Source organism: Macrotis lagotis, chromosome 3, assembly GCF_037893015.1.
Source record: "Macrotis lagotis isolate mMagLag1 chromosome 3, bilby.v1.9.chrom.fasta, whole genome shotgun sequence".
NCBI classification, from domain to species: domain Eukaryota; kingdom Metazoa; phylum Chordata; class Mammalia; order Peramelemorphia; family Peramelidae; genus Macrotis; species Macrotis lagotis.
This window is the reverse complement of record NC_133660.1, coordinates 229,201,249-229,225,140: the sequence shown is the minus strand read 5'-3', so window position 1 is coordinate 229,225,140 and position 23,892 is coordinate 229,201,249. Positions and strand designations below refer to the sequence as shown.

Sequence of the window (23,892 nt, the reverse complement as noted above, 5' to 3'; positions counted from 1 at the left end):
ATTCCACTTCATCTGGTACTATTCTTTGTTTTTCCATAAATTCTCTATAGAGGATTCACCCCATATCTGGAGTCCTTCCTGTGATTCAAGAATATTAGTATGGATTTAGTAGTTTTTCCAGTTGTATATATCAACTTGCTGTTCTAAAATAAATATTTCACATTAACCTATGACTCAGCTCATAAAAGGCAGTTATACAACTTAATGGACACAAGTCACTTTGTTTTCAAAGAAAGTTTTACTGACATCCTTTGTTTTTATATCAAAAAAATTTCTCCCAATATCTCTACCTTTCCTCTTCCAAGAGAACCCTCCCATAAGATAAACAATTTTTGTTCTTTTAATTTTTAAATAAAAAGAGAAAGAAGATGAAAAAATCAACAAAAGTGTTTAAAAATTGTCTGGGCAGTAGGGTGAATGTGAAGGGAATGGGATAGATTTTTAGATATGAGTCTCTATGATTTCACTATGTTGAGGAGAGACTATCATCCTGTCTATCACTAAGGAAGTCTGCCCTTCTCAGATAGTTTAGTCTAAACATTAATTTGACTTAGCCTTCATTGAAGGATTGCTATCTCACATATTCCCCCAGTTACTATAGTACTAAAAATGCATTAATAATTTTCATTGACAAATGAAATAAATTACTTAATTTTTAAAAATAGTTTTCCCCTTAACTCTTTTGCCCTTTGAATAATGACTGCTTTAGTTAAATATTAATTCCTGGAACATTTTATTCTTTTTTTTGCCACTGTTCAAACTTTTATTTAATTCTTAAAATTTTTTTGAATTTTACAATCCCCCCCACCTCACGCCCCCCCCCCCCCCCCCCTGCAGGCAGACTGATAGGATTTTTGGCTTTTTGGGGGGGGGGGCTGTTTTTTGTTTTTTTGTTTTTGTTTTTTGCAAGGCAGTGGGGTTAAGTGGCTTGCCCAAGGCCACACAGCTAGGTAATTATTAAGTGTCTGAGGCCAGATTTGAACTCAGGTACTCCTGACTCCAGGGCTGGTGCTCTATCCACTGCACCACTTAGCCACCCATCTGATAGTCTTTATGTTGTTTCTATGCTGTACACTGATCAAAATTGAATGTTTTGAGAGAGAAATCATATCCTTAAAAAAAGATATATAAGAGATAGCAAAATTATATAATACATAAGATAACTTCTTTTTTTAATCGGAAGTGATTGTCTTTGGTCTTTGTTTAAACTCCACAATTATTTCTTTGGATACAGATAGTATTCTCCATCTCACATACCCTGATTATTGCAATGATGAAATGAGCAAGTCTATTAAGTTGATCATCAACCTCTTGTTGCTGTTAAGGTGTACATATGTGTATGGTTTTATTCTTAAAGGGTATAACTTTGATTTTTTTTACAAGAAAAATTCTATTCTATTTTTTAAAATCAGTAATAAATTTTTTTTAAAAAGTTGTTAGATAAATATGGGAAGACATGATTTCTCCTTTCAGTTCTTAATTTATAAGAGAAATGTTGGACTTAGGATAAAAAAAATCAATGATTTCCTCTTAAACATTAAGATTATTTAGATGCTTTAAGAGCTCACAATGTAGAAAAGATAAGATAGATATTAGTATAACTTTGATAATTTTTTAAAATAATGTAGGGTGATATACCTGTGTCCACTATTTGTGAGCATGTCCACATTTTCAGTGTTAATACACACACACACACACACACAAACTCAATCAGGAGGCCTCTTTACTGATATTAAGTTAACTGAAGTCTGGTAAATGATCTACTTTTAAGGAAGACTGCTCTTTTAGAATCCATTGCACTCTAAAAGCCTTTGACTTTGCTTGCATTCCACTTTTAGATATTCTGCCTACTATTTTATTTAGACTTTTAAGTGTTTTGATATATTGATTTCCAGTGCATAGACTTGAGTAATGAACAAGACAATTTGAATTTTTATCAGTAAAGAATTTACCTTTGTCTTAAAAGGTGAAACAAAAGCCGATGACAGTTCCAACAAAGAAACATCAGAAGAAAAACAAGAAGAGGATAATGACTATCACAGAAGTGATGAACAGGTAGTTTATCTTTCCATCAATATTAATGTTTTAAAATGCTCTTGTTCTGGTAATTTATATTTCTGGACATGTAACATTTAGCACATTTTTAAAGTTCATAAGCACTTTGGAAGCCTGTGGATTTACTTTATATTTTATTCTTAACAGATAATGACATAAAGCCATCTGTATGTTGGTTCACAAAAGCATTTTATCCCATCACTAGGCCTAGACTCAAATTTTAAAGAGAATTAGCTGCTCAATGAATTTCCTAAGATCTTTTAGAATTTCTCTGATTTGAAGTGCCAAGTTTAGGTGTTCTTATGGAGCTTACGCTATAGTAAAAGAATTTGTGATGGAGATAACTATGATGTTGAACATTGCATGATTTAATCACATTAGTTTATTGTTTCGGGTCAGAAGAAGAGTGCCTCCTTGGGGGATTTGAAAAGGCTTCCTGGAAGGGGTGATGTTTGAATTGACATCTAAACAAGGAATAAGAATTCAGGTGTTGAGAGAAAAGGGAGACATTCTAGATGTGCACAACTGGAGAACAAAAATACAAGGGGCGGGGTGTATAAAGTTTTAGATCAGATTCTTACCCTTATTTTATGGATCCTTTGGCAGTCCGTTGAAACCTATGATCTCCCTTCTCAGAACAGCATTTTTAAATGGATGAAATAGAATAATGTAGGATAACCAGAGAAAACTAGGCTATTGAAATGCACTTTTTAAAGCTTTTAACTAGTCATAGGAACCCCCTGCTTCCCCCTCCCAGATTGAGAACCCTGATCTAGAGTAACTAAGACGAGATTATCCTGATGTCTGTTTAAAGCATGGTGGAGGCCTTGCCCATAATGGGCACTTAATAAATGTTTGTTGGATCAGAGTCAGGAAAAATTGTTGGGAGATTGTTATCATTGTCCGGAAGGGTAGAGAATCTGTACTAAGGGCAGCTGAGGTGGGAATAGAAAAGGAGGGCTTTAATGCAAGATATTCAGGAGTTTGCTTAAGCCAGCTTGTTAAACTATCTTGGGTTTAGAAAATAAGAGCCAGTTGTTAAATTTCCAGTGTGAGTTTTATACTTTGGAAATTGGCAAATGCTACAAATCAGGACTTGATTTAATGTTTTTGTTGATTCTCTAGACCTATGAACATGATGGCGGAAAAATGTCAATACTACAAATTAAACTCAAAGGTGTGTCATACATAGTTGGGTTTTTTTCTTTTATGTTTTTTGTTTTTTGATAGCTGATAGCTAAACATTTACCAACACACAGAAGTTGAATGAATAGGACCCTAAAATTAAGGAATCTTTGAAGGAAATCCTGAAAGATAATTCCAGAATTATAGATACAAAGATCTGAGTGGTACTTACACAGATAGAAATCAAAAAATAAGGAGCAGTAGGTTTAAAGAGAAAGAAAATAAGTTCAGTTTGGTCCATGTTGAGTTGCTGTAGGCAGTAGAATATACCAGAAAAGATTTTCTTTAGATACTTTGAGATGAAAATCTAATTTCTGGAGAGAATGGGAGATATTTGTGAGTCAACTAAATAGAGGTTGTAGTTAAAAATAAAGTTGCCAAGGAAGAAAGTACAGAGAAAAAGAAGAGAACTGAAGTCAGCCCCTTGAGGAACACTCATGATATATAAAGGAACCATGAAGAAAATGATGAGCTGGTGAAGGAGACAAAGGAGAGATTAGAAGGACTTGACAGAGCATAGGATCTTGGAAACTGAGGAACAAGGCTCTCACTGGTGTGTTTATAGCTATAGAGATCTGCAGGACAATTGGTGTTGAGAACTCATTGCTGACCTTGTAGACCACCATGTCATTAGGATGGTGGAAAAGAGCATGAGGGCAAGGGGGTTGGAGAGAGAGAGTATATCAGAAAGGAAAGGAGTTAGACATATTCAGCAATAAAAGAAGGAAGTATGGTGCTAAATTAGCAGCCAGTTCATCTGCTAGGAGGATGTCTTTGCTAGGTTGTGAGGGACTTGAGCATGTTCTTGCAGTCAGAAATGAAGGCGCTGCTATCAGAAGAGTGGAGTCACAGGAGGACTGTTGGAACCACATCTTAGAGGAGGTGAGAGGAAAGAAATCATTGATATAGTTGGAGGAGTAGGGATGCCTTCTATCTCCTGCTGATTTTTTGAAAGGAGGAGTAAGGAAACTGGGAACCAACATTGATCTATTCTTTTGATCCTAGATAAAATCATGACCCATAATTTTGGCCTGTATATCACTTAGGAATGCCTGGGTTCTTAATTAACCTAGGACATCTATTAATGGGTTGACTTTGGGGATGTCATTTAACCCCTCTGAACCTCAGGTTCCTCCTCTATAAAATGGGCATAACAACTGCACCTACCTCACAGGGCTGTTGTGAGGGTCCAGTGATATAACGTATGTACAGTGCTTGTGAGCTATTGCTACCTTCAGATGTGGTTTCCCAAATTGTTCCGTGGACCCTATTGTTTTGTATTATACAAGTAAGGATTTTGTAAGACAATTTGATTTTAGTGTACTTTTTCATTAAATATGATTTGGTGATTTTTTTTGGGGGGGGGACAGAAGTAGAATTTTGTTTTTCTCTAAGATTTCCCTAACTTTTTGTTTATCCTAGAAGTATTCCTTACTCCTAAACCGCCTGTATTTATGGACGCCCTCAATATATATTTCATTTCAAGTCCCACAGTGTTCAATGGTCAAGGGAAAGGCTGCTCTGGGAAATAATTCATGTGATTATAAACATGATCAGAGTGTACAGAAATCCATATTTTTCAAATATGCATATTGTATTGCATGCATACAGAAAATGATGGTTTCTTTTGTGAAATAAACATAGCCTTTTGAATTAATGAGCAGCATAATGAAAGCTAAAAGCATATCAATCTTCATTAAGAAAAAAACTTACAAAAAATTTATAAGTAGGGATTTGTTTTCAAAATTAGAAGGTTTTTGTTTGTTATTTTCCTTTATCTGGTCGTCCATTTTCTAGTGATATACAAAGAAATAGAAATCCAAATTAGGAAAGATTGTGATTTTTGTGTAAATCATAAAGGACAATATTATAGTGCTTCAAATCTTGAGTCTCTATAAAGCAAAATATTCCACCTCAGTTATCTCTTGTTCTTACTGTGAAACCAACCCATCTTTTTCCTGCTGACTTCTTTTTCCACTTCTTAGATGATTATTAGTTGGGGATGTGTTGAAACCTATTCAGCCCAACGTTCTTTGGGTAACCCTCCACTTCAGTTCTTTGAAGACTGTGTACTCCAAAACTTGTGACCCTACAGTACCACTGTGGTTAACAAGAAGGATCTTAGGTTACCTTCCTTTTATGAGAATGTTAGGACTCTGTGGCTGTGGAATGTCATGTGTGTGTTTAGATATGATCAACATGTCAGTAGTTTGACTGGTTGTTATAAAGGAACGCTATCTGAGTGAGGAGGATGAAGGTGGGGGATTCCTGTGGGTATATAGGGAATATCGTGTCAAAACAAAACCTACAATAAATTATTTTTTAAAATGAGCTTTGGTTTGGAGAGAAGCTTTTGGTCATCATAAGAACTGTGCAGTTTCCCAAGGCACTCTTCCTCCTATTAGTACCTGAACCCATGCCTGCATTAGAGGTGTCCATTCAACTGCAAACAAGGTCTGGACAATAGTATTCTTCATCTGTGTCGTTTGTCCTATGTATATAATTTGGTCAGATTCTCTTGAGTGATTATGGATCTAATTTAAGAGACTGTGTACAATATTTCTAGCTTGATGAAATTAGTAGGATGTCATGTCATTTGCAGACAGGAACATCTGGAAGACCTGAATCATCATTGTCCTCTACACGCTACATCACTTACGATGGTGGCAAAATATCTTTGATGAACTGAACATGTTTCCCCCTTTTATGCTGTACTTAACATTAGTGACCCTAGGGTCTTAGAATGAAGTTATCACTTCTTAAATTTTTCAAGTAATATTTTTTAATTCAGGCGACCTTTTTGGAGGAAAGACCTTAATTTAAGCCACTACTTGACTGAATCATATTGCTTTTATTTTATTTTTTTTTTAGATTTTTGCAAGGCAAATGGGGTTAAATGGCTTGCCCAAGGCCACACAGCTAGGTAATTATTAAGCGTCTGAGACCAGATTTGAACCCAGGTACTCCTGACTCCAGGGCCAGTGCTTTATCCACTGCACCACCTAGCCGCCCCCCATATTACTTTTAAAATAAAGTTAATAAACAATAAACCTAATGGAATGTTATATTCTTTATGATATTCAGTTAAGTGTGAGGTTATAAGAACATATTCCATTTTAGAATGTAATTCATAAAAGCTTGCCTGTTTATTCATTTTTTCATCAAGGATGCCCCTTTCCATAAAAATTTTGTAGAAATGGAAAAGAAGTCAACACAGATCAATGGTTGATAATATTTTCTCATTTATATTTTTTACATAACAAAGATGAAATTTTTGTCAAGCTATGTCAAGCTTAACACTCTGTGTACCTGATGATCCACTCAGATTGCTTATTTTCTTTATTAATATTAACACTTTCATATGTAATTGCACATCTAAAGGCTATCTTAAACTTTGTGGCTTTTTGCAGTGAAAATAATTCATAACTAATAAGATGTCTTTTTTTCTATCCTTTTTTCCCTTTCAAAGATATGGTTTATTTTGAATTTTTCCCTCTAATCTTGCCCCACCCCAAGGCAATTTGCCAGTCTTTACATTGTTAAAAAGCTTTCTTACTATTTTGCATTTTTATCTACTTTTTTAAGCTCCTTTTCAGTTTTATCCTTAAATGGTTTTATGCTTAGTTGGATTTCTCACCAAACTTTTTCTAAAGTTTGCCTCTCCAACAAATTTTTTAATGTTATTTAATTTTATTTTTTCCAATTACATGCAAAGATAATTTTCATCATTGATCTTTTTATAAGCTTTTAAGAGTTCCACATTTTTCTCTCTGTCTCCCCCTCCCCAAATGATCTTATAGGTTTCATATATATCACACAATCATGTTTAACATTTGCATAATAGGCATATTGTGAAAGAAGAATCAAAACTAAAGGGGAAAACATGAGAAAGAAAAAAAGGTTTTAAAATAAAAATAGTATACTTGATCTACAGACCCCATAGTTTTTCCTCTGAATGCCCTCCACTAATTCTTGCATTTTATGAGGCAGTGCTTCTCTTAAGCTTAAATCATCTTTCTAAGATCTTACATGTAGTTCTATTCTATAAGTGAGCATTGTTGTTAGTGATTGTGAGTGTATCTCTATTATTTGCAAGGAGAACAAGGTAACTTGTAGGCCTTTTTGTTGTTGGTTGGGTTTTTTGTTTTTGTTTGTTTGGTTTTGGTTTTGTACATTTATTGATATTGATTAAATTTTTTAAGGAAATGGTAAATGTCTAGGTTGCTGCCTTTTCTTTTTCCAGTTCCCATTTTGAGGCCTCATTAATGTTTTATTTTTTTAATTTATTTTTATTAAAGATATTATTTGAGTTTTACAATTTCCCCCCCAATCTTACTTCCCTCTCCCCCCACCCCCACAGAAAGCAATCTGTCAGTCTTTACTTTGTTTCCATGTTGTACCTTGATTCAAATTGGGTGTGATGAGAGAGAAATCATATCCTTAAAGAAGAGACAAGAAGTCTAAGAGGTAACAAGATCAGACAATAAGATATCTTTTTTTTTTCTAAATTAAAAGGAATAGTCCTTGAACTTTGTTCAAATTCCACAGCTCCTTATCTGGATACAGATGGCACTCTCCTTTTCAGACAGCCCAAAACTGAACAGTAGTGTTCAATGACATACATATACCACAGTTTGCTAAGCGATTCCCCAATTGAAGGACATTTACTTGATTTCCAATTGTTTGCCACCACAAACAGGGCTGCTATAAATATTTTTGTACAAGTAATGTTTTTACCCTTTTTCATCATCTCTTCAGGGTATAGACCCAGTAGTGGTATTGCTGGGTCAAAGGGTATGCACATTTTTGTTGCCCTTTGGGTGTAGTTCCAAATAGCTCTCCAGAAAGGTTGGATGAGTTCACAGATCCACCAACTGTATAATAGTGTCCCAGATTTCCCACAGCCCTTCCAACAATCATCATTATCCTTCCTGGTCATATTGGCCAATCTGATTGGTGTGAGGTGGTACCTCAGAGAAGCTTTAATTTGCATTTCTCTAATAATTAATGATTTAGAGCATTTTTTCATGTGGCTATGGATTGCTTTGATCTCCTCATCTGTAAATTGCCTTTGCATATCCTTTGACCATTTGTCAATTGGGGAACATTAATTTGTTTTAAATGGGTTATGAGTTGCCAAAGTTTCTCATTTTTATCCTTTTTAAAATTTAATACTGATTTTGTTTTTGCTGAGTTGTGACCTGACTCTATACAGAGAAATAATTTAGAAATAATTCACATCAGTAATGAATATTAAAATATCATTACTCTGAGTTATGTATGATATTAAGTATATGGCAATATCAATTATGAAAAAAGCAAGCCCACTGGTATACTAATGAAGCTTTCTCCAGTATGCCTTTACTGGGTACAAAATAGACTGATATAAACTATTTTGAAATGCAAAATGTAAATTAAGAATGAAAAATCTAAGTCCCATTTAAGAATGAAGCTGCATATCTAGGAATTTTTAGGAAAATGTATATCAGGTAGACCAGTGTAACAGCACTCATAAATGGATTTGTGCTTTATAAAAAATACAAATTCAGCAGCCCATTGTACAGAGGTTGTAAAACCACAAAAACAGGTTTGATACTATTTCTAGTTTTAACCATTATTTAAGAGCATTCACATGCAAATAGGGTAGGGAAGATTGCCTCCTAGAGCACTTCATCTGGTCTCCTCCTTTAATAAGGCCAGCACAATATATACATGTGTTTTCTAAGGTAAATTACACAGTTTAGGTTTCAAACTGAATTTTTCTTCCTTGTCACCTCAGTTATGCCTGCAGATTACCCATTCTTGTTTTGCCTATGTGTAAAAGCATAGTATTTTATTTGAAAAGATAACTCAGAACAGTAGAATAATTTATGACGCCAAAAAGATAACAGAACAAGTTAGAAAGGGATCCTTAGAAATCATTTGTGAGATGACCAACTTAGAGATTTCCATTTTACAAAGGAAGTCCACATGGATTCAGTAGAACCAGAAACCACTGAAAAATATCACCCTATGTCATTTTCTTTGTTTTTTTCTCCTCGTATGTGCTGAAGTCTAACTAAATCAGGGCTACTCCATTCAGCCTGGCATCTCTGTATTACAAACAAGAACCAGAGCAAATTCCAAGTTGGTTTTTCTACATTAAATAATTAAGCCAGAAAATTGAAGATATCTTAAGGTTTTAGAAATGAGTTCCTAAAGCCCTGAACTCTTATTCTTTTTAATGTGTAGAAGAAATAAAACTATTTTTTAAATTCTTGGCATTTTTTTATAAATTTAAAAATCTGATGTTAAAATGGTAGAAGGGTAAGGGCTGCTATTATCTCTCCCAGCTCAGTAATCTATAGAGGTATGTGACAAAGGTCAAAGCAGCTTAGCATACACATATTCACAAGAGAGATTTCATAGCTATGATGCCACATAACTCAGTGGTGTCATGAGGAAAAAAGAACCAGATTTAGAATTATTGGCCCAGGTTTCATGTGCTGGCTCAACTTTTTACTACCTGTAGGAGGTTATTTTCCTTTTTTGTAAGACCAAAGTGTCAAATGCTGGACTCTCTTTCAGTTCTAAGCCTGTGATCCTAGGTTCTTTTCTCATCCAGTAGCACTCGAGGAGCTGATAGGAAGTCTCTAGATAATACAAGTGGATAAACCTTGTCAGACTCTATTAAAAGTCACAAATATGGTGAAGGATTCCTTCATGCCTGCTTGAGTAAAGAAACTCTGCTGCCATTGAGTCCAAACTGAGTCAGCTTCCATTTTGGAAAATTTATGTGTTTTAAAACTTACAAAATTGACTTATATTATGCATGAGGGGAGGAGAGGGCAGTTATATACACATAGGCTTTGAATACTGCATCATGAAAATGTATTACAGAATTTTCTTCACAAATCAACATTAGAATATTTTTTGTTTTGTCCCATTTAATTAACATAGTGTTCTTCAACAAAGTAGAAAGGCTAGCAACCATTTCAAAGCAGACTTCAACTCACCTAATATGTTTTCCTTTTGTATACCTTTCATTCTATTCCAAAAAAAAAAGAAATTCCAAATGTATCTTCTACTTTTGTTAAATTTCTGTTCATCAAAATTTTATTCTCTCTCCTGTTATTTATTACACATAAAGATTAGATTTTGACCTCCTTCCTAGGAAACCCCATCAGGTGTTAATTGATCCATTTCATATCTCATATATTTCAGCTCAACATAGGTTCATTAATTCATTCAGTACTTATTAGGGCATTGCTTTTTCAAGGTTCTGTACGAGACATGGGGGAGACAATGGATCTGTTTTTTTCTGACATCCTGAAGATCTTTCCTCATTTCCTTTTGAAGTGAAGGGGGGTGGGGGTGGTAATCAAAGTAATATATTCTTTCATATTTTTTTAACAGCTCTTGAACCATCTTCTCATCTGTTGATTGGTTCCCTCCTGTTACCCTTTGCCAATACATTATTTCCTTCATCCTAACCCATTTGGTTAATCCTGATTCCTGAATCATCCTCACATTTTTTTTGCCCATTTGTAGAAGACATTAAAGCAGCCATCTGAGGAGGCACCTAATTATTTGTGCCAGTGAAAGGACACATTGAAATAGATAAAAAAAATTTTTTGTAGTTCTTCTACCTAATGTAGCCAATTGTAACCCACTCAGAAAGTTTCCTGAGTGCTATACTATCTGGCTAGTATGCATAGTAGGCAACACCTTTCAACTGTAAATTCTATGATTATTTTCTTGTTTCAATCTTTTTACTGAAATCCAAAAAACAAACTTGTACTGAGACAATAGGAAGCAGGGTTAACTTGTATTTTGCTGTGCTCTACTCTTTTTTAGTTTCTTTGTTGCAGTGATAGTGACGTAGGAAAGCATTGTGCTTTAGTATGAAATGATAAGCCATGTTCAAACAGGAAAAGTGTTGGATTTTGTTTTTCCAGTTGATAAACAGATCTTGAGTGCACTAAATGAATAGATAAAATCAGCACAGATGGAGTTACTTTGCTTCACTAATAAGGTAAAGGAAAGTTGTAGTCTTCATGGATATCAGAGTTCTTTGGTGTAATTTCATTTATAGATAGTTCAGAAAGCATTTCCAGGGAGAGCCCAGTGGAATTCCTTTTAATGAGCTCTGCCAACATGTGTGCACTTTCTCTTGAAGGTAAGCATCTGCCTGGAATGCAATAGCAGCAAATTACGTGGATTGAAACGAAAATGGATCCGCTGCTCAGCACAGGCAACAGTCTTGCATCTAAAGAAGTTCATTGCCAAAAAACTTAATCTTTCATCTTTCAATGAGGTAAAATGGGAAATTAAGTAAATGACAACACTTGTAAATGCAGATACGTTTTAGAAACAGCTTTTTCTTATTTTGTTACCAATTTTAACCAGAAAATTTTGAAACAATGTAAATAGCTTTGCATTCTCCTTGCCATTATAACAGGCATATACACTCTGGCATTACATTTGCTCCCAACATTACAGTTATAGGTATAAGCTTGATCTCAGTGGATGTGCAAGGACTTTTCAGTAAGAGGCATCTCCAAATAAGGCAATAGATAAGAAATAAATACTCATTGTCTAAGGGCCGCATGTTTATAAGAAAACTCAAGCTTAAATCCACTGAAGGAGGACTTGATATATTTTATAGTTAAGTAATATAGTAATTGGCTGGAAACTGTCTCCCTTCCCACCTCTCCAGTTTTTTTTAAATCTTTAAGACTTACATAATAACTTAGTCTGAACAAGATCTAATTGGGACAAAAGGGGACAGAGCATCAAGAAAGGACAAGGAAGTACTTGGGGGAGGTGTTTAATATGGATCCATGCAAGGTTCAGCAAAACTGGGAACCCAGCAACCCCCTTCCTCAGTGAGTAACCAATAAACTATACTAAATACTTATGTCATAAAGCATTGAAGTTATTTTATCTCAGGAGCCATGACTTATAATAGCGATAAGTCTGGGAACCACATTCTATACAAAAAGAATGACTGTTTGAGGATTATCTTGGATATTTAGCCTAGAAAAAATCAGACTGAAGATATAAGTGTGTAGGGAGGGTATACTCACTAACCCAAAGCTTTGGAGGGCTGAAGTATTTCCCAAGAAGCATATTTTAGTTCACTCTTAAGTAGACCTTTTTTTTTAAGGTTTTTGCAGGCAAATGGGGTTAAATGGCTTGCCCAAGACCACACAGCTAGGTAATTAAGCGTCTGAGGCCGGATTTGAACTCAGGTACTCCTGACTCCAGGGCTGGTGCCCTATCCTTTGCACCATCTAGCCGCCCTTCAGTAGACCTTTCTAACAGCTGCATTTAGCTAATAATAAAGAGTGAGCTTCTGGAACAAGTAGTAATTTCCAGATCACTGGAAGAGTGTAAGCAAAAGCTGAATCTGTGAGGAATATAATAAGATACAAGTTTGCCTCCATGAACTAACTATAAGGGCCCTTCCCATTCTAGGAACCTGTCAGTCTAGAAATGAAAGAACTTAACTATTTTAAAAGATTATTCCTAGGCTCTCCACTCAGTATTGGCAATGTATAAACTGAGATGTTGAGACCCCCCCCCCCCAAATTTCAGAGATAATTGGCATCTTTTTTCATCTTATCATTACATAATTCATGCCTCTTTAAAAAGAATCAAATACTTAGCCATGATAAAAATTCTTTTCTTTCCTGAAACTCACGTGTGTCATCAAATATTATGACTAATCATTTTTTTTCTTTTTAAGTATTTGGGGAGATTCCTAAGAGAGCCTTGGCAATAAAGTACCCCAAATTTCTCAGTTTTCCATTTCCTTACATGGGTTAAAATTGAGTAAAATTTTTATTTTTTACTATTTACTTACCTACCTCACAGGGTTGTTGTGAGGAAAGCACTTCGCAAACCTTAAAGTGTTATATAAATGCGAGTTAGTATTGGTATTGTTATTATTTGCTTAACATAGAATGTTAGAGCATAGTGTAGTGATGAGAATATTTATTGCACATTATGAAATCTGGGTTCTAGTTTTACTTACTAATGTGACTTCAGATGAATCAATTTCTTTTTTTCAAGGTCTGTTTTTTCATTTGCAAAATGAGATATTAGGACCAGATGAACTCTTAACAATACTTTCAACCCTAAATAGTATGATTGTTGTTCTGTGATTTTACTGAAGAAAGGATTATTTGCAAAAGTTTATATGCAAGACCTTGTTTACATGCAAAGGTCTTGTTTCTTAAAGGAAGTCAAAAGTTCTTTGTGTAGATGCTAAGGAAGTAGGAACTACAAGAAATAGAAGGAAGAGTGGTGAGCTAAAGGAAACCCTTCTCTCCTGTAAGAAAGCTAGAAAGCATGTTTTGTAAAAGAGAGGCATTTGTCAACAATGTTAAATGTTCATCAAATACAGAACACATTGTGACACTTAGGGAAAAGACCTTATGGGAGAATTGGAAAACAATCTTTACTGTGAAAGCAAAATTTGGGTTTAAATATATTCTTTGCATCTTTCTGCCTTCTTTTCCCCCTCTAAGTAATGCAGAGACATTTATGTGTAGCTTAGTATTCCTTTATATTTGTAAGATAGCCACATAAAGGGGAGATTGAAAGGAAAATTCATCAAAAGTTTTATCATTCCCATAAATAATACTAGTGAGACCCCTCTTGAATATTAAGGAGATAAACATCCTTCTCCATATAAAGGAATGACTTCATCTTCTCTGTTGGTATCCCATAGAGTGCATCAAGAGCTAACTGGTCAGGGTCATCAGAGGTCAAGTCCTGCCTCTGACACAGGCTTTCCCTATGACTCTGGAGAAGGCACTTAAAGCTCTCCGTATCCATGCCCCCTATCACCACCCCTTCTCCCAAGTCCCCAGCTCTAGTGAACAACAGTCTCTGACATGCATTAGGTGAGGGCGTTTCTTCACCTAAAGCACCTTCTGCACCTCAGTCAGAGGCCTAGACTGTGGATTGCAGAAAAAAACCTTCTGAGCCTATCTCTAGGCATTAGGGCATTAGGACTTTAATTGAACCTTTGAAAAGAAAGTTGCAAATCACCCTGATGATGGAGACATGAAGTCATAATGTCTTACACATTATATGATGGAGAAACCTTAGCATCTTCGTCATTCAAAGACTGTGTTCTTCAAAGTCCTCTAACACAGAGAGAGTTTTTGTCATTGATAGATTTAGTCTAACTTATTTACAACGGGTAGTAATGTGTATTCGTTGACTGGTGTGTTTTGTCATTTACTCCATCCTAAATTAAAGTATTTCTTCCTCTTCTATTAGCTGGATATATTATGCAATGAAGAAATTCTTGGCAAGGACCACACACTCAAGTTTGTAGTTGTTACTAGATGGAGATTTAAGGTATGACCCAGTTGTTTTGTAACAAGGTGTTTTATAGTCTCTTCTATGAATAATAGTCATGTGTGTTTATGTAGTTCATTCCTCTCAGGGGTTAAGCCTGTCTGCAAGTATTAGAATGATGATTTAAATTCAAATAAAGGGTTGCTTTAAAATAGGAGATTTCACAGTGGCATTTTAGGTGGTTTTCAAAAACCATTGTCAGAATTCTGCTGAACCCATCCAGTTTACTTGAGCCCCCAAATTAGTGCTGTTAGATTGTGGGAACTTGATAAAACATTAGTCATGGGGCTAATTACAAGGCTAAATTTATAGCGGATTTCTGTCTGGCCTTTTCCATTTCTTTCATCCTGGTTGGCAGATTAAACATCAGAAATATGCATAGAAAGGACAAATAGAGGGAGTTATTTGTAGAAGCATGGAATTCCCACTGTGAAAGAGTGAGGTCTTTTGCAATATGGTACCTCATCACTATTGACAGCAGAATTCTCCAGTAAGGGAACTGACAGGTTCAGATAATTTTCTATCTTTGGAGTATTGCAAGTTGTAGCTGACAGGGATTGTTCCCTCCATGAGATAAGTATCTATTGGGTGCATTATCCTAGGGGGCATCAAAGGTTAGTCAAGGTTACTTCTGTTTATTGCAGAGATTTAGAACCAAAGAAAGGGATCTCCCTGTGTTCTGTGGTCCAGAGGCATTCTGGGGGTGCTACTACCACCACAGTGACAAGATCTGCAGTGGATTGCTCTCAGACACAGGAAATAGCTGCCAGGCACATTAGTGGTTACATATTTACAGCTATTTTCCCAAGGGCGGTTTGTGTTCAGGAATCTTAAACCCAGAGTAAAACATTTACCAGTAAAGATTCCTCGGTCTCTTGTCTACCTCAGTAGGAGCCAAGAGCACTGGATGGGCACAAGTAGGACCTTTTCCTTCTTCAGTCATTCCTCACCTTTTACATGAGAACCTCACCCACATTTTTCAAGACTCAAGCAAGGGGACAAGTTTGCACCTCATTGGCACACAACCCACCTCTCCTAAAAAAGTTTCTCCTGGAAGAGGAGCACACATTTGTGTGTGTGTGTGTGTGTGTGTGTGTGTGTGTGTGTGTGTATTTATCTGTCTCTAACACACACACACACACACACACACACACAATCTCTCACTTCTCTCCTTCCAACCTTGTCTTTTTCTCACCTCATTCAGACAGCTAATGTCACTAATTCCTGGAATAAATTCTACCACTGCAGTCTTTTTGACATGTTAGAGGGAAAATATAGGAAGCTTCTAGGTGTAGCATGGGTCACCCTAAAAATATCCAGGAAAGAGAGAGGAGTTCCTGAGGTTGTGATGACAGGCAGCCTGGCTGCCCTCCTGTAGTTAATCCCTGGGCAGAGGAAAGAAGGATTACTGCTTCTAGCAGAGATGACAAACCAGGTGACATAGAGAGCCCAGGATGAAGAGTCAGAATGGTGGAGTCTGCAGCAGCCAGTGGGTGGACCAGGGTTAGAAGCCTGGCTTAGCCATTTACTTCCCATGTGACTTTAGGCAAGTTTTTTCACCTTAAGCCTCAATTTCTTTATTTGTAAAACACAAGTATTAGACTAGGTGACTGCTAGTTCCCTTTCAAGTCTCAGTCTGTGACCCTGTGATTATCACAGCTGGGAGCTCCTGGGCCACAGGGAATCACCGGGGGGGGGGGCTAGTTGTGAAGGTCCAAAGGAGATGATCTCTTCTCCTCCCACACTTTGTGGGGCTTCAGAGAAAACAAAGGGGTCATTTCTTATTAGTGCCATCTTTGATTCTTTATAGGATAAGCATTTTTAAACCAAGCTCTTTAGCCTATTCTTACATTATGTATCAATTAGATCTTTTTATTTTGTGTTTTTGTTGTGTTATCTTCTCCATTAATAACCTAGCTATTTGGGGGGGTTTGTTTTTACAGAAAGCGCCTCTCCTGCTACATTACAGACCCAAAATGGACTTGCTGTAAGAGACCTTTAGTGTCCTTTGGGACAGAGTTTTTTGCAGAGACTATCACCAGGCACCTTCTCAGTGCGTCACTTAACTCCCGTCACATGACCCAGTAGAATTGTTCTGGAGGACCAGTGATCTCACAGCACACCACACTTCAGAATCTTTCTTCTGGGTGACGTGGGAACCAGATTTCTGAAAGAGAATATTTATACCTTTTTGTACGAAAAAAGAATTCACAACTCAACAAGACACTACCAGCACTAAGTTTACAGATTATGAAAACACTTCACAGTTTTATGTAGCTGAATAGCATTTGTCTCTTTGCTGCGATTTCACAAGACAGATTAATAAATGTAATAGTGATATAAATGTCACTTTCCTGACACCAAATTACTTTTGCTTGCTTTCCATGTCTTGAAAAGTGGAATTAAGTTCAGTATATTTTATGATTTCATTGTTTGCCTCAATATTTTGGCTTTTATTCAGACCTTCCAAAGCCACTGCAAATCCTTTTTGGTGGTGATTGACTATATTTATGTTGCCTTTAACTTCCTGAAGACTTAGAAGATTTTTATTAAAGTTTTATTTAATAGAATATCAATAGGGAATTCCATTAATTTTATAATTTAATCATGGCATTAAAGTTTCCATATTAAATAAAAAGGAAGATAATAGTTCCCCCAGTTTGCCTCTATATTTTACTATGTATCATAAAATATCATCAGATCACTTAACAAGAATACTCACAAGTGCTTAATATGTTACTTGAACTTATTTTAAGGTAGACGTGTCATACAGAGTTAGAGCTTGCAGAAATCTGTTATTTGGTAGGTAACTTTTTAAAAAATATCTCACTAGTCATGAAGACAGTGCAATAGAAAACTTTTTCATTCTTAGAGCTGTGTTATATATTGTTTTTAGTAATTTTGACAGTGGCTTACAGAACAATTTTAGTTTTCCTTTAATCATTTCTATGAAAAAAATTTATATAATATGTTGATACCATTATTTGTCTACTTGTCCTTTCTCCCCTTCATTTCACGTATGCTTTAGCAATCCGGAGATATAATGGCATTCTTTTTCTTATTTAGGGGCCCAATTTAATTGATAGTGTTTTGTGTAATAACTACCAAACTGAGTAGTTAAAGCTTCATTGAGGTCTTAGCTTGAGCTAGTAGTTATCAAGTTGAAGGGGGAAAAAAAAACCTCCTATAGGCTGTATGCAGTTACACAAAAGTGAAGTGGAAAAATAAGGCAATTTCTGTCCATTCTGGGCCTAAAAAGGCAAAATTTTTTATCTGATTTGCCCCCATAATTGTCTTGGTTCCTATCTTTGCCTGTATGCTTGTGTATCTAGCCTACATTCTCTATGGTAAATATTTATCTAGAATGATTTCTGCAAGCTACACATTATGACTGCTGACTGGCATAGAAAGGTTAAAAAGGACTTAGAATGAATCCTAATTGTTTTTGGCCAATGGAAATGACTTTTTTTTTGATAAGCTGAAAACACCAGTCAGTATATGGTTTTGTTAAGCCCTTTCTTCTTCAAAATATGGGTATCTTTGGGGTTTTTTTGCTGAATAGTATCCCCTATTTTCCAACACACAAACATTTGTTCTTTTAAATAATGATTTGGAGTGTGACTAAGAAAGAGTGAGAATGGAGCAATTTACTGAAGTAATTCAAGTCGAAGTCACCAAATGAACCATTCAAATGCACTTTTGGATACATCCCTCCCTCCTTACTTCCCCTTTTTCTTATGTTATGAACTGGAGGAATCAAGTTTAAAACATACCAGTTTTAGTATATGTGCTACCTAAGCAAACATTGAAATGTATCATTAATGACATCATCCTCAAAGAATCTAGAGAACTTGGATGGTTCACCTTTCCCCTCAGTTGTAATAGAAACTGAGTATGGGTTGAAGAGAAGCCTGTGGTTCTAGGATGTTTGGTCCAGCATAGTGTCTTTGGCAATGTGAGCCCTTATGAAACTGTAGCTTTGTTGGCACATACTTCTTTGGTGACTGAGTTCATGAATTCATTTTTGAAGGTAAAATTGTGCTCCTTTAATACTTCTCCCTTTTTTCCTTCCCATTTCATGTTTCAAATGCATGAAATGGAAAGAATTAATAATTAATGAAACTTCATCTTAGTTGTAAGAACAGCTAATTAAATTAATTCAATCCATTCAACCATAAATAAGACAAAACATAAAACTATTAATTCAGACTATTTAAAATCAATTAATTTATACAGACTAGTTAAGTTCACTTCAAATACGGTTTGAACTGTTGACTTACCCAAGCTCATAGCCTAATGCCCCATCCAAATCAGATGAACCATGTAAGGGTTTAATGATTAGATATGTGTATATATAATAAATGTTACCTGTCTACCTCAAAATACATAATCTGCTGAAGCATTCTGCAAGACCAGAAATTACTGCAATGCAATTTTAAGCAAACCTTTTAAAACTTGGGTAGTTTCCTGTATGATGAAACTGAGAAAGGATTAAACAGTATGGACATGCAAATTCAGTTAAAAACAATTCACAGTCAGTTGTAACTTGGCCTCATAACAATCTGCATTATACATATTTGTAAGTTTGTAGCTATCTTTAAAATCACTTGAATTTGCTATGGTGCTATGTCAATATGTTTAAATATAGGTAATCTATGTATAGATAATGTAGGTAATATATGGAAGCCAGTATTAACATCTCCAACTGGTTATTGATTATTAATTGTGTTTAACTCTGCTTTTGTAAGTGTGTTAACTCGATAAAACCTCAGTGGCAAAAGTACCTATTTTTCTAAAATTGCATCATGTCAAAAATCTCTTCACAACAGGACGATTTTTCCCTGGGGAATTTTCTGCTCCACTTGGCTCAGCGTTCTGTAGTGAGTGGAGCTGTGCCTAAGTAAATGTCACTGAAAGAGGGAAGCCTCAGTCAAGTTCTGTTTCCCTTCTGTGGAGCTTCAAAAAAATAAAAACCATTTCATTCAAGGTGGAATTGGTTAAATTGTACATGCTTTTCCCCAGAATGAAAGCCAAGCTCACTTTCTGTTTGGATAGTCATTCAGATTTGTTCAATACTTTCATCCAGGTGAAGTTACTGTGAAGTAGTTTTCACCACTAGTTAGCTGGTCAAATAGTTGCAGCTCAATTCTCTTGTTGAATTATCTTCAGCAGCAGTGAGACAGATTCCCCCAGGCATTAGTCTCACTAGATATAGAGTTTTGATTGAAAATAGAGAATTCAGATAGAATATATAATATTGAATTTAAGATTTGGGGGGTTTTAAAAAAAAGAAGAAAACTTAACTTTATAAAATTATTTATTCTATTTTAAGCCTTCTATCATAATTTGCCATCCAAATATTTTGTTTTCCGTGATCCAGCTTTATTTACGGGCATATAAAATGAAATTGTGAGATGTTTTACAAGCTTCTTTTTACCTTGAGTAGCCTTTGATTTGTATGTTTTTGTTTATATGGATAAAGAGCATGACTTCTGCTTCTGTGCAATAGGTTCAAACGTGCATTTATTAGACCTATGTTGAAATGGCAATGTAGCATCTACTCACTGCTGAACTGAAAGGTAATTAATTGTAGGTGGAATTTGAAAGTGTGTACATCCAGCTACTTGGGGTTTTTCCCCTATGTTTTATTTCTTTTTCTAATTGTAAGAATGACATTTTGAGATTAAAGTAGTATGTGCACATACACATGTGAAAGAACTACCTGTCAGCAATATTTAAAAATAAATTGATTGGGCAAGAAACCTTAATGTGAAGTGTGGACGTGTTCTGCAAGACTGGCGACATGTCTGACAGTGCTTTGTGCCATTGTTATGTCTGGTATCTTGTGTACCATCTAACATGGGAATATTGTCTTATTGGTTGTGCAACGTACACACAACGCCTACAACCTCTGGGGATATGGGACCATGTAAAATATCAGACTGTAGGATGATGGTGCTATTTTTTTTCCAGTAGGCAACAAGCCTTTGAAAGCTTACCTGGCTCTTGTCTTTATAACAACATAATTAATCTTTGGAGATTCATTGGACTTTTTTCTAATGGAAGATAAATATAATTGTATTTTACCATAATTTGAAATTTACCATTGAACTAAATGCTATATAGGATCAAGCCAATCAGTTTATACATCAACATATATGAATATTTGATAAATTTATACTTAAAAGTATTTTAAAAGAAACTTAATGCAGACAGCTAAACTGTCTATTTTACAGAAAAAAATCCACATTTCTGTATTTCCTCAGGTAACTACATAGTTCCACCACCTCACAGGTGTGACCTTAACATAACTAATGTGTTTCTTTGCTTTAAAGGAAATTGGAATTCAAGATTTATAAATCCAAATTATGCCTAGGTCTTAAATATTTTTTCTATTCTATTTATTAATCATGAAGTTGAGAGAGAGAGAGAACTCTACACAAATTGAACATTAGATTGGCTTGGAATTTTAGTTTGTTTTGGTAAATTCTCATCTCTCAAATGATTAAGGCAAAAAAAGTTGTGGGGAATTACATTTTATTCGTGCTATCATTGCATTTAATTCCTTCATATACAAGCTTTATGTTTGAAGAATGGGTTAAAGTTTGAATTTAGCTCAAAATGTATGTAAAGCATTGGTGTAAATGAGTATCCCAATAACTTAATTGGGCATAAGGAAAGCAATTTCTCAGATGAGACAGATTTAGATTTAGAGAACAATAGACATTGCAACCACTAAGCCTTTTAACATCATTGTGTGGCAAACAAAAGACCTGAAATAATCGCAGTCTAGAGAAATGAGACTTACAGATATTTTTGACTGTTTCATTTGAAAGTTTACATTTTTTTATGCTTTGTGTTGCTGTGTAATTTTTGTACTCTTGGTGGCTAGTTTTTTTGTCAAAATCTTTTTGGAATATTGCTTAATGTTTTGATTTTATGATAGTGAAGCTTGTATTCAGTGTTTTGCCAATTAATATTATATGCTTGTAATAAAAGCAAAAGAAAAAGCTCACTAAATTTCTGTCAGGCTGGAAGTTTATTATCCAAAATTTGTATAAGAGTATTACAGAAATGAATTCCTAGGATAATACAGTGGTGATATGAAAAACTGTTAGCTGCTAGATCATTCCTAGAGCCTCGTCTTAGAGTTCAGCCAGTATTTAATATATCTTCCCCACCTCTGTGATCACACATCTCAGTCCTTTTTTCGGTCCTTTGCTGCTCACTGATATTTGTAAAATGTCATATGCTATATAAAATGTCATTTAACTTGGCCAAATGTTTGTGCCAAAAGCTTAGCAGAAACTGTACATAGAGCAACAAAAGTTTTTCATCAGTTATATAGAGAAAAAAATTGAATTTGGATACTGTGGTCTTCAGTTTATGTACACCACTGAAAATACTCTCAAACACAGTAAAATGATAGCATTTCTGCTTGTTCTTGTAGGTGTGCAGTCTGATTAGAATGAAATATTCTGTCACCTACACTGAACAAAGGAGAGGGGGAAAGTACTCAGACCAGATCCTTAATTTTCAAAGGTTAATAATTTAATCATCTTGTTGCTTTGCCAGAAAATTGTAAAACAGTGAATTTAGCAGGAAGAAAGATTATAATGGTCAGTTATGCCTTCTAAAGGGTTTAAGGCCATTAACTGGAGTTAAAATTAAACTTTAGCATCAAGGAATTGGCTTGAAATATGGCTTTCATTTGCCTGCTTTGATAAATTCTTTGCTAGCTCTTAAGATTATCAAGATTTATTTGTGAAATTCTATGTAAGAGAATTTGTTGCTCTAGGATATCATAGTAAAAACTACAAAGCAGATGTGACGCTGGGGTGTATTTCTTTGCAGTATCTGCATACAGCATTGTAAATTTTCAAAATTATATCACTTGCTGCTTTTCTTCATATTGGGAGATTCAAAAGAGCTTATTTTCTGCTACTGAGTTGCTATTGTAAAATAAAATGGTCACCGCTATGGTCTTAAGTCTTTAGACATTCTGTTCCCTTCCCTCACCACATATACATACATAACATCTATTAAACATTTAATACTGATTATGTGCAAAGAGAGAATGGATCTGTTGTCAGGCATTTACCTTTAATTACTCAAGTAGATAATGGTGGAAACAAAGAAATGACCCTGAAAATATTTTTGTTTTTCTTTTTGTTGTGAAGTGTGGGAAAGATCACAACTTTCAAATTTAGCATCATTCTAGTATAATACTGCATTCTTCCATCTCCCATGTTTTTGTTTTGCAGCCATTAACTCACTCTTCCCTTGTAGACCACTGTGTTTTTTATTATGTGGGAAGCTTTTTATTGATCCAGCACAATTCAGAGTGTGTATAAGATATTTAATTATATGTAGGAAATAGAACCCTCTTATATAGTATGTGCCCACAACACAACATCTACCTTTGGTCAAAGCCTAGCTTAGTAGTCTAATATTGGGTCAAGTTTTGAAACTGTACGCACCAAGACTGTAAGGGGTTCATCTCTGTCCTTGTCTACTACCATCTCACTCCATATTCTTGCCGTTAAGATCCATGATGGCATTTGTTGAATCTTAGAAGGTGATATATTTTTACTTTGCTGATTCTCAAGAGAAATTATTGAACTCTATTTCAATGACCTAAGACACTAAAGTTAAGGAGAGCACCTATCAGCAGCTCAGTTTACGTACTGTTGGACTCCTTCCCTTGGGCTGAGGACAGAAACATCAGTGTAGAAATTTACATTTCTGATTGGCAGACATGACCACCACCCACACCCAGATATACTTATGTTGTGATGCATGTGTCATGGATTGTAGTATAACTATGCCATATAAATCACATAATTTCCCTTTGTTGCTGAGATGATCAGCTTAAATCCTTTTGTCTATGACCTACAAGCCATTTCCTCAGCAAAAAATGAAATAAAATGAACTTTTAATAATGCATATTTGTTGGCAGTTTTTTCCTTGTCTTTGGCACGAAATCTGCTCAGGTTTATAGTAGAAATGATGTGCTTATATATATACCTCACTTCAGGAAGGGATAAAGGCACCACGCAGCAATTGTTGTGGTTGTGACCTTTGAAGTACCCCATTGAGAAGAACAAACAAAAAACCCCCATGTTTTATGAGTTCATGTTTTGTATTGCTTTGTGTATAATATATAATGTAGCAATTTAATTGTTTTCAGGCTTTAATTTGGACATAAAAATAAATTCTTTGACCATTGCATTTTATTTCTATGATTTTTATGCTGGTTATAAGTGGGAGAAGTCTGAATTTGACTTTGGTGTCACA

At 35.2% G+C, this 23,892-nt stretch overlaps 1 protein-coding gene across 6 annotated transcripts in view; it reads left to right on the top strand.

Moving 5' to 3' along the window:
• PCGF3 (polycomb group ring finger 3) overlaps nucleotides 1-23,892 on the top strand; it is a 130,309-nt gene that overhangs the window by 96,907 nt on the left and 9,510 nt on the right. For 5 of the 6 annotated variants that reach the window (XM_074230109.1, XM_074230105.1, XM_074230106.1 and 2 more), the window contains 4 exons: nucleotides 1,967-2,055; nucleotides 11,399-11,536; nucleotides 14,515-14,595; nucleotides 16,539-16,960. In XM_074230109.1, the coding sequence (XP_074086210.1) occupies nucleotides 1,967-2,055; nucleotides 11,399-11,536; nucleotides 14,515-14,595; nucleotides 16,539-16,586 (356 nt within the window). In that variant the 3' untranslated portion in view covers nucleotides 16,587-16,960. Of the gene's footprint in view, nucleotides 1-1,966; nucleotides 2,056-11,398; nucleotides 11,537-14,514; nucleotides 14,596-16,538; nucleotides 16,961-23,892 lie in introns of those variants that run through there. The other variant, XM_074230110.1, reaches the window with a different exon arrangement.